Source organism: Physella acuta, unplaced genomic scaffold (assembly GCF_028476545.2).
Source record: "Physella acuta isolate Inbredline_101_S28 unplaced genomic scaffold, ASM2847654v3 ptg002143l, whole genome shotgun sequence".
NCBI lineage: Eukaryota > Metazoa > Mollusca > Gastropoda > Physidae > Physella > Physella acuta.
Genome location: NW_026733644.1, coordinates 205,801 through 221,752, shown reverse-complemented (window position 1 = coordinate 221,752; position 15,952 = coordinate 205,801). Strand labels below are relative to the sequence as shown.

Below are 15,952 nucleotides of genomic sequence, written 5' to 3'. Positions count from 1 at the left end.
CGTCAACATTAAAATTAAATACCGGTTATCGATCATGGCATGCACATTATAAATTAAATTACGCAAAAGGATAGTTCAGATCAGGCTCCCGCTCCGGTGTTACAATCCGATTATAGCTTCAAACTCGACGTAAATATTTTGAAATTAGATGTAGTTGCAACTGAGAACTTAGATTACCTTAAACTTGGCTTTAACTTAAAAGAGATACGCCGTAATAAAATGTGCTTTTTTGGTCGGGAGTATTGTATATTGTACAAAAATTATAATGCGTAGAAGAAAAAAACATTTTAATCACGCGTTTAAATGGTAGCAGTAAAGTATAGTTAAATTATAGACCTATCTAAAGAAACAATAGTTTAAATTAATAGATCTATCATTGATCATCTAGATCTAGATCTAGAATTTAAATCATAGAACGAGTTGTCTAACTTTAAATACTCGCCCTAATGCTATTTTTAGCCGTCTAGGTAAACATAATTTGAAATTAAAACTTTTATTAAGCCTTTTGTAGAAGATTTACAAATTAAATTATAAAACCAAAAACATTTATTTTTTCTTGAAAAAAATAGATCTATATACTGTGACTATACTCACTATACAATTACAAGGAAGTTACAATAATGGTTTATAAGACCAGTCGCTAGGTTTGAGAGTATTGCTGTATGGTTGTTAGGGCCAACAATGGAGGCGGCGTCATGTAAATATTGCTCCATAAAGTGCACAACATGGCGGCTCAAAGAACTGAATGAAAGATAGATAAAATTGTTACAAAATTCCGAATTGTGCCTTTAAAGTATATACTTATTGTTGATGGGCGTTGATGGGAGTTATCAATCTACTAAGTGACACAATCTGATGTTAGTAAATCTAGATTTAAATCGATTGTCTAGTCTAGTCTAGACTCTAGAGTAGAGTCTAGACTTAGACTTAGAGTTCTAGACTAGATCTTTTTTGATCTAGAAACTAGATCTAGATCTAGTTTAGTTTAATTTAATTACAATAATTAATAATAATTTTTAATTAGGACCTATCCTAAAAGTAAAGGCTAAAGGCCTATAGGCCCACTATAAATAATTAATTTTATTAGGCCTAGACTAAGTGTGATAGTAATACTAATAAAGTAATATAATACTATTTAATAGTAGTATAGTTATATAATATAATAAATAATATATAATTATTATTTAATTAAGCCTAATTTAATAAGTCTTATTAGTAATTTGGCATTAGGCTACTATTACTATTAGTAAACTAACTAGGCCTAATTATTAATTTAAAATTCCAATTTGGGTGGGGTGGGGGGGGGGGGGGGGGTAGTTTACTAGTTGTTGACATATTTTAATAATAATTAATCAGAATTTTGTGATAAAGGGGACAGAAGGCTCATTAAGTGTGACATCACATGTTTAGACCTACATTAAAAAACTAATTATTAATTTAAAATTCCAAATTGGGTGGGGGGGGGGGGGGGGTAGTTTACTAGTTGTTGACATATTTTAATAATAATTAATCAGAATTTTGTGATAAAGGGGACAGAAGGCTCATTAAGTGTGACATCACATGTTTAGACCTACATTAAAAAACTAATTATTAATTTAAAATTCCAAATTGGGTGGGGGGGGGGGGGGGGGTAGTTTACTAGTTGTTGACATATTTTAATAATAATTAATCAGAATTTTGTGATAAAGGGGACAGAAGGCTCATTAAGTGTGACATCACATGTTTAGACCTACATTAAAAAACTAATTATTAATTTAAAATTCCAAATTGGGTGGGGGGGGGGGGGTAGTTTACTAGTTGTTGACATATTTTAATAATAATTAATCAGAATTTTGTGATAAAGGGGACAGAAGGCTCATTAAGTGTGACATCACATGTTTAGACCTACATTAAAAAATTATGTTGCAAACTTCATTTTTATTGGGGAAGGGGTGGTTGGCTTTGTGTGACAAAGAGGAGGGGGATTAAAAAACATTTAAAAAGTGTGACATTGTTTATGAATTATCCTTTGCCACCTTTGGCAAATCTTGTTTTTTTAAAACACAAAGTTTATAAAAGCTAACTAATACTGATTAATTTTGTCAATTTATTTTCAGCATTTTAAAGATTTTTAGTGGAAATTTAATTCTCACTGCCGTGGTGCTAGCTTTCTAGTCGATGCAAGATAAATACACAGTGTTCATCTCCAATGCCTCTAACAATATCAGTGGTTTAAATCAAATCAGCATGGGGAAATCATACCTGAAAGGTGCTGATGGCACATTGTTTCCACTCCTACCTAAAGTCACTACAGTTGGAAGAGAAAATTGTGACTTCACAATACAGGTGTGCCTTTTTGGTTTGTGTAGATAAATATTTTTGTACATTAACCTATGACTACAACAATATGTTAAATATTCTTAAGTTGAGAAGTTTTTAATGTAGAGTGTATTAAAAGTTTTTTAGGAAGAAATTTATTTTCTGTAATGAAGGTCTAATGAAACAACATTTTTTTCCTAGAAATTCACAATAATTGTTTCATATATTTCAGCTCCCTGGAGTAGATTACCAGCATTGTGTGATTGAGTACAGTGAGCAAGATGATTGTTTCATCATACAAGATCTCAACACCGCCCAGGGCACTTATGTTAATGATGTTAGAATACAGAATGCAGCTGTCAGGCTTGCTCCTGGGGACTATGTTCGGTTTGGCTACAATGGTCAGCCTTTTGAGTTGCAAGTTGAAAATCAACCACAGGTCAGTTTAACTTTTGTTTCATCTTAGATGTATCTTGATTAATGTTTTTCTTATTAAGGAAAAGAAAAACTTAATTGTATAATCTTTGAAGAGAGTATGGATTGGTACGTCTTTATTTGTTCTATCTATGTGTGGAAACATCCAAAATTATTTTTTGTGTGCGTATCAGCCACATATTAGACATATATGTTTTTAAATTTCAATTTCATGGCACATTATTCTTTTAGAAATTTAGTACAGCAAAAACAAAAATATTCTAAATTTACCCCTTAAAGCATTAAATGTTTTGTCTTTGTTGGTTTAGTCTGATTTTAAACAGTTGACAATTTATTTTTTCAGTTGCGTGGGAGAAATTTAGTATGTTTTTTTTTTAAACTCATAAATTCTTTAAATTTTATTAGCTTAATTCTGCTATATTTTATCAGGTTATTTTAAACTGTATGTAATATAGTTTCTATTTTAGCACTTTTATTCTTTAATTACGGCTACTGTATAAATGTGCTGTATATACTCTTGTGAATATAGACATTTTTTAAAACATTAATGGTTCATAATGTTTGGATCTTCTTTAATTAAATTTTAGTTCCGTTATTTGGTGTCTTTGTTTATAAGGTCCGTTTTATGACTATGTTGATTGTATTTAGGCTTGATTTTTCTCTGAGCTTCAGTTAAAATGAACCTTCTATTACTTCTCAATTAACTGCATGCATCTGATAATTTTTTCTGTACACCCCTGTTAGCCAAAATTAAAGTAATAGCTGACAATTCTTTTCTGAGTAGCATTCATAGTTTTTAAGTGCTACATTTTAAAACTCTCTAATATTTGCATGCAACCTTCTGAGGACTATGGATTTTATTGTATTGTTTTCTATTATTTTAAGTTGCTCAATTTGAAGCCTACATAATGGGCTTTGATTGGAAAAGGAATTTTTTTTTTTTACAATACCTTGCAAAATATTTTAAAAATTGAATTGATAAGTTAAAACTTTAGTTGACTTTTAATTGGTTACTTACTTTTTGCATTCTAAAATCTGTTTAGAAAGCAAGAAAATAATTTACACATAATGATGTCATTTATGTTTAAAAATACTTTTTAACAAACTAATTGTGCTTAGAAAAAGAAAACTATAATTCTAATATAGGCCTACATTAAATTTAATAATTTAATATATATTTTACTTAACCATAACTAATAATCCCCTTTGCCCTGATATTTTTACCCCAATTTTTACTTATGAGCATTCCACCAGATTTCTGCTTACAATCAGCAGATGAGCATTCCCCCAGTGACTCAGAGGCCACCCATATGGAACCAGCCAATCACCATGATCACAGACCAAGACATATACAACACATATGGTGTCTCTCAGTACGGGGGCTCCCAGGGACTGCCCCATATCTCGTATGCCACAACCTCTGTCCAACCTAACGCCCTCTGGTCACAGGCCAACTATTCTCAGCCCCCTCCCCCTGTCCCAAGGCCACCACTGAGGTCAAGGCCGCTCAGTGCAGGGGCAGCCAGGAGAAATGTACAGAATCTCCAGGCAGTTGGCCCTGCTGTACAAAGAACAAGTAGGTCCATTCAGATTTAAAGCACAATGTTTTACTTGTTGTTATTTGATAACCCACTCCAGGGGCAGGAAGGAGAAATGAACAGAATCTCAAGTAGATTCAGATTTAAAGCAACATTTCTTTGTTGTCATTTAATAACCAACAATTCAGGCAATACTAATTTCCCATTTGAAAAAAAAAAGTTTTATTATATTTACTTCAAACAAAACATTATTTTAAGTTTTGTGTACACACTTATTGAACAGGTTATATGCTAAGTTTACAGTTACTTAATACAGTTACATTTTTATGTGTAAAAAATGGAATATCTATTCATCAATATAGAATATATCTTCAGCAAAGGTGTCACATTTATTTTAAATAAGTTTCAACCAAATTATTTAAATTTAAAATTTCAGCTGTTGTTGGAGGATGGGTCAACCAGCCTTTGATGAGAACATCTTCCATCCCAGACCTTCAGGAAAAGGTAAAATATGGCTTCTTGTTATCAAATGATTGATAATTCAGATTATTTTAAATAGCCAATCACCATTAGACTACAAGAAGTATGTCCATCCTAGACCTCCAGGAAAAGGTAAAATACGGCTTCTTGTCATCAAATGATTGATCATTCAGATTACTTTACATAGCCAATCACCATTAGACTACACAGAAATATGTCCGTTGTTGAACACTTGTCAATTCTGTTTTGGTAATTGTCAGAGTTTTTTTGGTTATCATTGAGGATTTACTTAATCAAACAAATTTTTTTTTGCATTTCAATACACATGTACTATTAAATGTTAAAATGGCAATTTTGACAGCAGTACTAAGCATTCTGGTATTACCGTCATACTGTTTGTTTTACAAAAATATAACTATTTTAACTGTAACTCTCATACTAATGTTAGCTATACACCCCATCATTAGCTAAAGGTTTTGTCTTTTGAAGTTTTGTGTTTAATATTTCCATCTCTCAGGAGCAGAGACTCAACCAGTTGTCTGACGAGGTGAACAGATTACGAACATTTGAATTTGAGTCTGTGAGGAAAGACTCTCTTATACAGCAACTTCAGCAGCAGATAACGGAACTTCAAGTACATGATTTTTAAACTTTTCATTAACATCTTTCAGGACTCAGTATTAGCATTACTATTTTTTAAAAGCAATCAAATTCAGAGCATTAAAAAAATTGTTTAAAATTTTTTGCTTTCTTTTGCACAAAATAACCTAAACCTAACCATCTTGCTCATCAAACATGTAGTCATTTTTATTATAATATCGGTTAAATACCTTTAGAAACACTTAGGCTGTAATGAAACTATTATCGATCTAAAGTTGTTTTTTTAGAAATAAAAATCTTACATAACATCAAAAACTGAAATTTAAAAACTTAGTCTTACTGAATTTTAAGAAAACAATTATTTTACTATCAGACAAAAATGAGACAAGAGCCGGCCATTATTATGGGTGGGGACACAGATATGTCAGGCAAGTTGTTACACCTTGAGACTGAAGTCAGTGCCAAAAAAGGGGAAATTAATGCCTTAAAAGAACAGGTGAGTAGATCTACACATTTCTTTGCCAAATCGAACTTCAGGTTCTTTGCATGCCATATTATCTTATTAATATTATCTTAAGGTATTTTAATGTATTTTATCTTGACAAAATTTTAGCTGAACAAACTTCAAGAGGACAGATCCACCAGTCCCCATCTGTTGCGCCAGGAGCTGGGGGAGAGGGTGAAGGAGATCTCCCTGTTGAGGAATGAGCTGGAGAGAGTCAAGAAAGATAAGAACATCACGTCTGGCCTGGTCACTCAGATGCAGCGGGACATGTCCAGCAAGGTAAGATCTGCTCGTGTTAGTGGGGTCAAATGGTATCTGTTCTAAGAGAATTATGGCCTTTTAAAATTTTATTTTCTAACTAAAATTAAATTATCTCACATGAAAGAGCTGTAAGTATTGCTGAAACATTTGTTCAATCAAACAGAAGAAATGTTTTTTCAGATTGATACTGTATTGATGAAAACTAAATTTGAGACTAAAATTAAATCCAAACTAAAGTTGTATTCTGAATTAAATATTGAAATGCAAGAAGACTTGTTTGTCTCAAATATTTAACATTTCATTAAGATTTCCTGATTTACCTTTATTCTTTTTTGCAAACAGAAAACGTACCCCAATTATAAATTAGAATTATACTTTAAAATTTAATTTCTTATTAGCACATTTCTGTTGTAATGCTTCTAAATGATTTTATTCAGTTTTTAAAATGGAGTTTCAAACTTAATCAGAAAACAAATACAGTTACTTGTCCAAAAGAGATAATGTAACATAGCAAGTATGTCATATTCTAGCTCATTGTTTTGTCAAGTTTTGTAAAAATAAATTCCAAACTGTAAACGAAACAAAACTTTGCAGACTCTTGGATGTTGCCTACAAGAGTTAGCAGAAAAGGTATCCACCTAGCTAGTGTGTTTTACATTGGTGTGATCACTGAAGTAATCTATATAAATCACCTGCTGCCTATTTCATGCCTTACATGTTGTTTGATTTGGTTTTTTGTTGTAAGGTTAAAGGTTACATTTAACAGATAAATGTGTTGAAGAGTTCAAAGAAAAAATAAAGAACTACATATTACTTTTTTTTCTATTTTTTTAAATATATTTACAATTTGTAAAATATTGTGTCACTTGATATTTAGATAAACATATAATTTTTTAACACAATTATTTATTAGCTGCTCTACACATTACTTTAGTGAAATCAAGCATTAAAGGGCAATTTTATGTAAATGGATTTGTTGCATTAAGCTTCATTAATTAAACAACATATTTTGACTCACTTGGAAATCCTTTTTCAGAAGCTATTTTCATCTTCTATATAGGCCAGTACAAATGACATATTTATTAATATTTTTACTTGAGCAACATCTCTTTTTTTTTTACAACACATATTAAGTTATAGCTTTCCATCATCAATTGAAAATTGTTTATCATTTCTTCTCCATGTTAGTTTAAAAAATATATATATTTATTTATTTACATAACACAATTTGACATAAACTGTCTGTTACTAATTAGGTATGTCCAAATAATCAATATAATTTAGGTTATAAACATTTCTGCATTCTGTTTACATAAATAGATGTTTAAAAGAATGTTGTCCTTTAAGGTGAATAGATGTAGTGTTAGATGATTTAATAAAACAAACTCTTTTTTTTTTAAATTACAAAAGTGTATTGCAGATTAAAACTATTTTATTTAAAAAACTAAAAAAGCAATTTGTTTGCATTGCACAGAAGTATGATATCATGGCGATGAATATATTAAAAAAAAACTACAACATGTAGAAATTATTTTAGAGCAGAAAATGCAGATCCAAAGCAATACATAACTTTTCTTTGTTGAACGCAGGACTCTACAATCAGCAGGATGGCAAGAGAAATTGAAGTGTTGAAGAAAGATATAAGAGAGAGGGAGATTCAGATGACAGCAGTGAACTCAGCTAAGGTTTGTTTACATTCCATGATCCAGGACCTTTGTCTTCTTTTAAATTCTATTTTTAAGACTTTCTCAATTTTTATTTCCAAAAATGTTTCCACTTAAATTGTTTTCGGTGTTGCTTTGTGTAAAAAAAAAACCCCAGCTAATTAATATTAATATAACAGATATGCTAAAATAAAAAAAAACCCTACTATATTTATTTTAAAAACTGGAATCACTATTTCAAAAATTTCCTTGAAATAATTTTTACCAAGGATTATAACATTTAAATCAAAGATTTCCTCCTGTTTTCTACTAATATTTATTTTCTGTTAAAAAAATCATAATATAATATATTAATAATTATTTAGTCTTTTATAATTTTCCATTTGTGTTTTTTCTTTTGCTTCGTCTTCTAGCTTAGCATGTAACTGATTCTAAAAAAAATTGTTGATTTTTAAAGTGGCACTTTCAGATTATTTTGGCTCAATATTTTAATAAAAAATATAAATCTTCATGTTAATTGAATGATTTTAAAAGAATAATTTTTATATTGTTGAACTGACTATTTTTTGAAGATTTTGCCCATTTTTGTTGTTATGTTTTTGCTATAGCTTTTCTCCCTATTTATTTAAAAGGATGTTCCTCCATATCTGAGGCTAGATGGAGGGGTAAGAAGTCACACTTTGTTTTTTGTTATTTGAGAAAGTTTTGTGGAACATTATTCAGTATTAGAAGCAAACAGCTTCAAATATGCTTATCACATAGGGCGTTAGGGAAAAAAGTAAAAAAAAAAAAATAAATAAAAACAAAAAAAAGTTAAATATTATCTATCTATTTATTTTATATGCATTGGGAGAAAATATCATTATGCCTTGCTTGTTACACTCTTCATTTAGATGAGATGCAATAAATCATTATTGGTGGTTAACTTACAGCTGGCTTTAGTTTTCGTTAGGGTTAAGACATAATTAGAAATAATTATTCATAACATCTAATTTAATCAAATATTTCTTTATTTTGGTGTTAACTGAGAAAAAGTTAGGAGACACAATCATAATGATCACTATATTCTTACTGATGTGTCTGTCAGTACTATGTCAATGTCAGTACTATGTCACAGTAGCTGGTAGTAGCTCCCACTGCTAACACTTTTCAATAATTAATATGGCCAGTGTTTTATTTAAAGTGTATTCACATTATTTATTACTGTAATAGGCTACATCCTAATAGCTCATTTAAACTAACAGACTGCTTACATTTTCACAATGTATCCATACTTCCTTCTTCAGTCACTGCAAATATAGTGTTGTATATCTAAAGGGGGTGATTAAATTTTATATATTTCAGGGAAACTTACAAAACTTTTTGTTTATTTTATTTTAAAGCTTATTTTATATTAAAAACTGTAAGTAAAAATATTGTTGCCCTTTGATTTATTGGAAAAATTTCACTTTTTATATTTTTTTAGTATTCAGAAAATATTATAAAATATAAATGCATTATATTTTAAATTCTTCCTTTGGCCAACAATATCTGTGATATATTATACAACTGTTGTGTTCTTAGTAAGATTTATATAGATTTTATTTATTGACACTTTGTTGGTTAATAAAATATGCTTTTAATTATGTATGCATGCAGTGATTTTATACCACAAAATAATGCCAATTAATTTTTAAAGTTACAGATACTTAATTTTAATCAGCTCATCTTTTGTAATTTATTAAAAAAAGCATTTTTCAATATATGTAATTAACATCACCAAGACTACCATATTTATTTAAATATTTTTTTTGTTGATGTAACATGTAAATACATTAGAAAAAAAAATTCTCATCAAGTTATCTGTTTTTTGCAAGTGATTTTTATTTTCTAATTTTAGAAAACCAAAGACCAGCCCAAGGAAGAAATTAGTGCAAGAGAAAAAGAGCTTATCTCCCTTAGACAGGTACATTTTTTTAAAAATAAGCAGGAAGGGAGTTTTTATTTTACTTGTGTTCAATGCTGCTAGTTCTATTCTATCTACCCTTTAACGATCGGTATAACTGTGCCTGATAACTCATCAACTGAATTTTTTGTTCCAGAAATTTAAGACAGCTGAGAGTAAGGTCCAGGAGCAAACAGACTTAGTGGCTGCTCTAAGGGAGGAGCTGGACAAGTCTAAAGCCTCTTTCTTGTCTGAGAAGGAGGCCCAGAAGAAAATTCTGGCCGACCTTGAGGCTGCCAAAGTTCAAGTGCATGACATTCAGAGATCTGAGAGAGTTGTCAGAGTTGACCTTGAGCAGTCACAGAAAAGGGTATGCCATTGATTTGTTTAACAATGTTTTAACTGCTAAAACTGCACAGTACTGTAAGGGATTATCATAGTTTTGTTAAGCAATTTTTTGACTGCTCAAACTGCCCATTACCTTATTTCAGATGAAAACTAAACAAATCACAGAATTAAAATTGTAACTGGCATAAGTATTTGAAATTGAAACTCAATTATTGTGTTGTCTCTCAGTTTGAAAGGCTGAGAAACAGAGTGTTCCAGGTGATCTACTCAACACCTGGGGTTCAAGCACCTGAGAAAGAAATAAATGATGACGAACTGATAGAAGCTTTGAAGAAACTGGTAGAAGAAAGAGCTAAACAGTTCTCCAAAATAAAAGAGCTAGAGGCAGATGTGGTTGGTGCTAAGTCAGGGAAAGATGAGCTACTAGCACAGGCTACTAAGCTGAAAGAAATTTTAGAGTCCAGTGTGGTAAGTGAAGAGCTTTTAATTGGAGTGAATCATGTGACTTAATGGTTTCAGACTGCTAGTCTCCAGAATAAAGTATGAAATAAATCCTCCCCTTAAATACAAACCTAATTATAATCATACAGTGGGGCAATAAAAAGTTGTTTAACATATGTTATAACTGAGTTGGAAAAATTTAAAAGGTTTTCATTTCCAAATTTTTTTATATTCTAGAAAAAAAATTATATTTTAACTAGAGGTCCACTATGTAAAATAAAGATAGGACTTTTTAGGAGAACAAATGTTTTTAATATTTAAAAAAAACATTTCTTCAGCATCGGTTAAAAGAAAACGGCTACCTCAGCTCATCCCTCAAGCAAGAGCTCAGCATCATTCAGACAGCCAGCACGGAGGATAGCCTTACATGGATACGTGACCTCTTGTTTGAATCAATCTCTTCTGAACTAGAATGGGTAATCAGAACGGAGCAGGCTCTCATCAAATGTGGAGTGAATGTTAATATATCTCATGATGGTAAGATTTGTTCCATTTACTTGATTTAGTTTTTAAATTATCTCAAAATATCCCATTACTATTTCCTAAACTAATACATACAAATTGATTTCAATATTGTTGCCTCATTGGCAGATATTGTAATGTTTTTAAAACATTGTTAAAGATTTTTTTTTAAAATAACTTATTAAGCCTAATTAGAATTTGTTTACACTTTAATAGTACAATCTTTTTTATCTTTTTTTTTTTCAAAAGAACCAAGCAAGCACATTGAAAGTTTGTTTGCTAAGTGGGAGTCTTCTCTCATGGAGGTAGAAAGTTTAAAACAGCAGATAGTGGAGCAAGACAAAACGCACAAGGCTGAACTTGAAGACAAGGCAAAAGCTGTACAATCTGAGATGGAGAGTCTGCTGCAGGATGCTGTAGAGAAGGCCAGACTTGAAGGTGGCAAAATGTGAACTACAGTAGAAATAGTTATTAAATTTTATATTTTTACATTATGGTTATATTTATCAGAAACACCTAAAAAATTGGCCAGATTTTTTAACAATGTTATTTATTTAGGTGATGCCAAGTTGAACATTGCCATTGATGAGATAAGGATGGCAGAGACAGAGAAGAGAGATAGTTGTGTGGAGGTAGAGAGGAGAAAGATTCACGAGCTCGAGTCTGCTTTAGAGCAGCTTAGAGGGGTATGTTTAGGTGTTTATCTCGAGTTGCGCTTTTTTTTAGAGTTTTGTTAATATTTAAGTATTTGAATGTAGATCTAGCAATTTGTTTTAAATCAATTTATTTTAGGTTTTAAAAATAAAAAATGAATTTTATGATAAAATACTATTTAGTAGAAATAGTTTAAATTACAGCATACAGTAAGAAAATATTTACATTTTTAATGTTTGTTAATTGTAAAAGATGTTAATGTGAATTTCTAGATTAGGCTAGTAATTAAAATATCTCGTCAATTACTCTGGTTAACTAATACACATAATTTTTCCTTCAAATAAATCCAGTCCTTGTCAGAACGCCAGGCAGACGACCAGGCTAAATTGATGGAGGCGTGTGCCGCCCTGCAGGAGATAGAGGTCTTAAGGAACACGGAGAAGTCACTGCGGGAGGAAATACTTAAACTAGAGCAGCTGAGGATTGAAGACTCTGAGAAGGTTTGTGTTTTAACCATTAGTATGACTCTGAGAAGGTTTGTATTTTAACCATTAGTATGGTTCTTATTGAATGCACCATTTGCATGGTTCTTATGATTTCATGAACCATTAGCATGGTTCTTATGATTAGCTTGGTTCTTATGATTTCATGCACCATCAGCAAGGTTCTTATGATTTCATGCACCATTAGTATGGTTCTTATGATTTCATGCGCAGCTATCTTACCTATAGTGGTCAAACGTTAACAATGGCCCGTAGTTTAAAATTCTATTATGGCTATTAAGTCATACTGTCCCCTCCATTGTTCTAAGTTTAATGCAGGTTTACTGTGATTCATGGTGCAAATAATAATAAAAACTTCAGCATATTTTTTGTTAACTTTATTTCTATGTAGATATTATATGAACTCATGATTTGCTTGAAAAACTGATAATTTTATCTTCTTGATTATACTAATTATGATAATTATTTGTGATGACTTTATCTACTTGATTATACTAATTGTATTAACTTTATGTTTTTGAATATACTAATTGTTTGTGATAACTTTATCTCCTTAATTATACTGTTTGTTTGTGATAGCTTTATCTCCTTAATTATACTAATTGTGATAACTTTATGTTCTTGATGATACTAATTGTTTGTGATAAATTTATCTCCTTAATTATACTGTTTGTAATGGTTTCAGCTTTCATCAGAGAGGAAGTCTCTTGAGGAAAAGTTTGAGTCAGATTTGTCTACCTACAAAGAACAGATCAAGCAACATTCTGTGACCATCTGCACCATGGAGGAGAGGGTGGAGAAACTGATGAAGAAAAACAAAGACTACCAGGAGCAGATCAACAGTATGTGTGGCAAGGATTTGATTGCATTCAGTGTTTCTTCCAGACTTTTTTCTCTGGGGGGGGGGGGGGGCACTTGAAATTTTCAGGGGGGCGGTAGACTTTCTTCGGGGGGGGGGGGGGGGGGGCGGACACTGTTAAAAGTATATATTTTCTATATAAATTATATAAATTTCATTTCATTCGGGCGGGCGGTAAAAAATTTTCAGGGGGGGGGGGGGGGGGGGCAAAACACCCCCCCCTCTCGAAGAGATGCCTGGAAGAAACTGATTGCATTGGAAATTTGGCCAATCATTGTTTTGTTCAAACAGTTTTTGTTTTAGGACTTGACTGTATAAATTTTGTGTTTGTCTATCAGAAAGGATTTTATTGAATATGTGCCACACTTGTAATTTGGCCAATCGTTTTATCCAAATGTTTTTTTTTTTGAGGATTCAGCTGTATACGTTTATGTGTGTGAGCATCTTGTTGCATGACAATAGCAACTATTTACTTGTATGTCTTAATATAACTTGTTTAAATATAACTGTTTTTTTTTTTTGAGGACTCAGCTGTATACGTTTATGTGTGTGAGCATCTTGTTGCATGACAATAGCAACTATTTACTTGTATGTCTTAATATAACTTGTTTAAATATATCTGTTTAATTAGCAGCTTTATGTTTTAATATAACTTGTTTAAATATAACTGTTTAATTAGCAGCTTTATGTTTTAATATAACTTGTTTAAATATAACTGTTTAATTAGCAGCTTTATGTTTTAATATAACTTGTTTAAATATATCTGTTTAATTAGCAGCTTTATGTTTTAATACAACTTGTTTAAATATAACTGTTTAATTAGAAGCTTTATGTTTTAATACAACTTGTTTAAATATAACTGTTTAATTAGAAGCTTTATATTTTAATACAACAGAGGTGAAATCAGAAAAGTCAAAGCCTGTTCTGGCGCCCAAGCCTAAGGTTATAATAGAGAGGCCCAGAGAGGAGCTGGCTGCACTAGAACATTTGGTCAATGCTCTAAGGTCAGTTGTTTTTTGAGACGATTGATTAATGAACTAAGGTCAAATAACGCTTTTTTGAAAATGATTGATTAATGATTTAAGGTTGATTAATGATTTTTTTGGAGGTGATTTGTTAATAATTTTTAATTTTTTTTTAATTTATGGAGACAATTTGTTAAGGCTTCAAGGTCGCAGTTTCTAAGCTGGGAGGCATGGGACCTATAGAGGCTTAGAATACTGCCAAAAATGGCTTGATAGTAATATACAATATAAAAATAAACAGATCTAAGTAAATATATAGGCCCATGTATAGTTAAAAATATCCATATAATATATTACATCAGTATTTTATTAAATTTTACTCAGTGAATTGCTAAGAATAAGTTATTTTACATTGAATTTAAATTTTTATATCAGTTACTTCCCATTGAGTCTAAACAACTAAGGGAGACAACACATAACTATGCTCCATAAATTTTTTTAATATTACAGAGAAATTCAGTACCAAAAAATTACTAATAAGTATCATTGTTTATGATTTTACTAAACACGATTTAATGAAAACATTGTTCATTGTTCAGACTTCTTATGTTTTAGATTAAACATTCCACTCTAGTCTAAATAGAAAAGTATTACGTTTATTAAATATATAGCTCGAAGACATGTGAAACAATTTTAATTTAGAATTGGTGACAAGAAAATTCAGTTTTTACTAAGATTCAGATCTATGTTACCATTGTAGAGAAAACACAAGTAAAGTTAAAATATTCACAAAAGCTGGTACACACAATAATTTGTAGTCATTGGTTCTAAAGTAAACATTATTTAGAATAAACATTAAATTAAAAAGCCAATGCTGAAAAAATACAGAATAATAATAAAAACACTGACATTACTGCCTAATTCATGTGTCTAATCTTAAAAGTGTTTTTTGTGCAGAGTTTCTTTTATGCATCTTTTTGGGTAGGGGCCAAGCCCCTCCCCCACCCAGCAGAATGTCTAACCCCCCCCCCCCCCCACCATGAAATAAAATGTATATAAAAATATATACCCTTACCAGTTTCGCCCCCCACCCTGGAGAATCTTATTCGCCCCTGCAAAAATTCAAGTGCCCCACCCCGGGAAAAAAATCTGAAAGAAACACTGTCTGCGTGAGTGAGATTTATCAGCCAAAAGTAAGAAATGGGTATCTATTATAGAGGTAGGCTCTACCCTTAATCTGTATGATCTACAAATACGACCAGTGTTTCCTTCAGACTTTTTCTTCCTTTGAGGAGGGGGGGGGGGTACTTGAAATTTTTGGTGTGGGGGTGGACTAATTTTTTTGGAAGGGGGCGGACACTGTAAAAATATTTTTTCTGTAAAAATTATATTATGTTGGATGGGACGGTATACGTGGTTTGGGGTGCGGGGCAGAGACCCCCACCCCCCCCCCCCCCCCCCCAAGTAAAGGCACCTGAAAGAAACTGTAAATGCGACTTATTTCGTGTTTTAGCTTTAGTGCAAGGTTTAGGGGTATGACTTCGACTATGTTTAGTATCAATATGCAGTAGCTACGTGTAGATCAATTTTAAATCAGGTTGAAATTCTGATTCTGGATAAATATGCGTTTGCAATGACATTTTCCGTTTCCAGTTAAATTGTGAAGTTGAGACGGTGATTTTGGTTTGGGTTTAAAGAAAAAGACACTATTAACCTAGCGTCCATTGTATCTCTCCTTCAACGGGCCATTTATCTCGTTTAAAAATAAAATAAAAGTGTAGCTGCAAGATTACCTACAGTAGAATTAGATCTAAAGTAATGTTTGACACAAACGTAGCGCAGATTGCGGGAAAGTGCTCCAAATTACACACGCAGCTATGTTGTAAACTTTTCTCTTTTGATTTTTAATATTTCTATTTTATTTGACATGGCAATAGTTCACTGCTTTAAGCTTA

At 31.4% G+C, this 15,952-nt stretch overlaps 1 protein-coding gene across 1 annotated transcript in view; it reads left to right on the top strand.

Annotated features, from left to right (window-relative positions):
* The first annotated feature begins 679 nt into the window (after positions 1–679).
* The window catches only part of LOC131932345 (forkhead-associated domain-containing protein 1), a 29,853-nt gene continuing 14,580 nt past the window's right edge, over positions 680–15,952 (top strand). The window contains exons 1-20 of the mRNA XM_059289247.1: positions 680–857; positions 2,097–2,325; positions 2,531–2,737; positions 3,077–3,094; positions 4,009–4,309; positions 4,708–4,775; positions 5,269–5,385; positions 5,725–5,847; positions 5,965–6,135; positions 7,707–7,802; positions 8,414–8,446; positions 9,661–9,726; positions 9,863–10,075; positions 10,282–10,521; positions 10,833–11,031; positions 11,266–11,454; positions 11,575–11,702; positions 12,021–12,170; positions 12,859–13,015; positions 13,928–14,036. Coding sequence (XP_059145230.1) covers positions 2,158–2,325; positions 2,531–2,737; positions 3,077–3,094; positions 4,009–4,309; positions 4,708–4,775; positions 5,269–5,385; positions 5,725–5,847; positions 5,965–6,135; positions 7,707–7,802; positions 8,414–8,446; positions 9,661–9,726; positions 9,863–10,075; positions 10,282–10,521; positions 10,833–11,031; positions 11,266–11,454; positions 11,575–11,702; positions 12,021–12,170; positions 12,859–13,015; positions 13,928–14,036 — 2,753 coding nt within the window. The 5' untranslated portion in view covers positions 680–857; positions 2,097–2,157. The remainder of the gene's footprint in view (positions 858–2,096; positions 2,326–2,530; positions 2,738–3,076; positions 3,095–4,008; positions 4,310–4,707; positions 4,776–5,268; positions 5,386–5,724; positions 5,848–5,964; positions 6,136–7,706; positions 7,803–8,413; positions 8,447–9,660; positions 9,727–9,862; positions 10,076–10,281; positions 10,522–10,832; positions 11,032–11,265; positions 11,455–11,574; positions 11,703–12,020; positions 12,171–12,858; positions 13,016–13,927; positions 14,037–15,952) is intronic.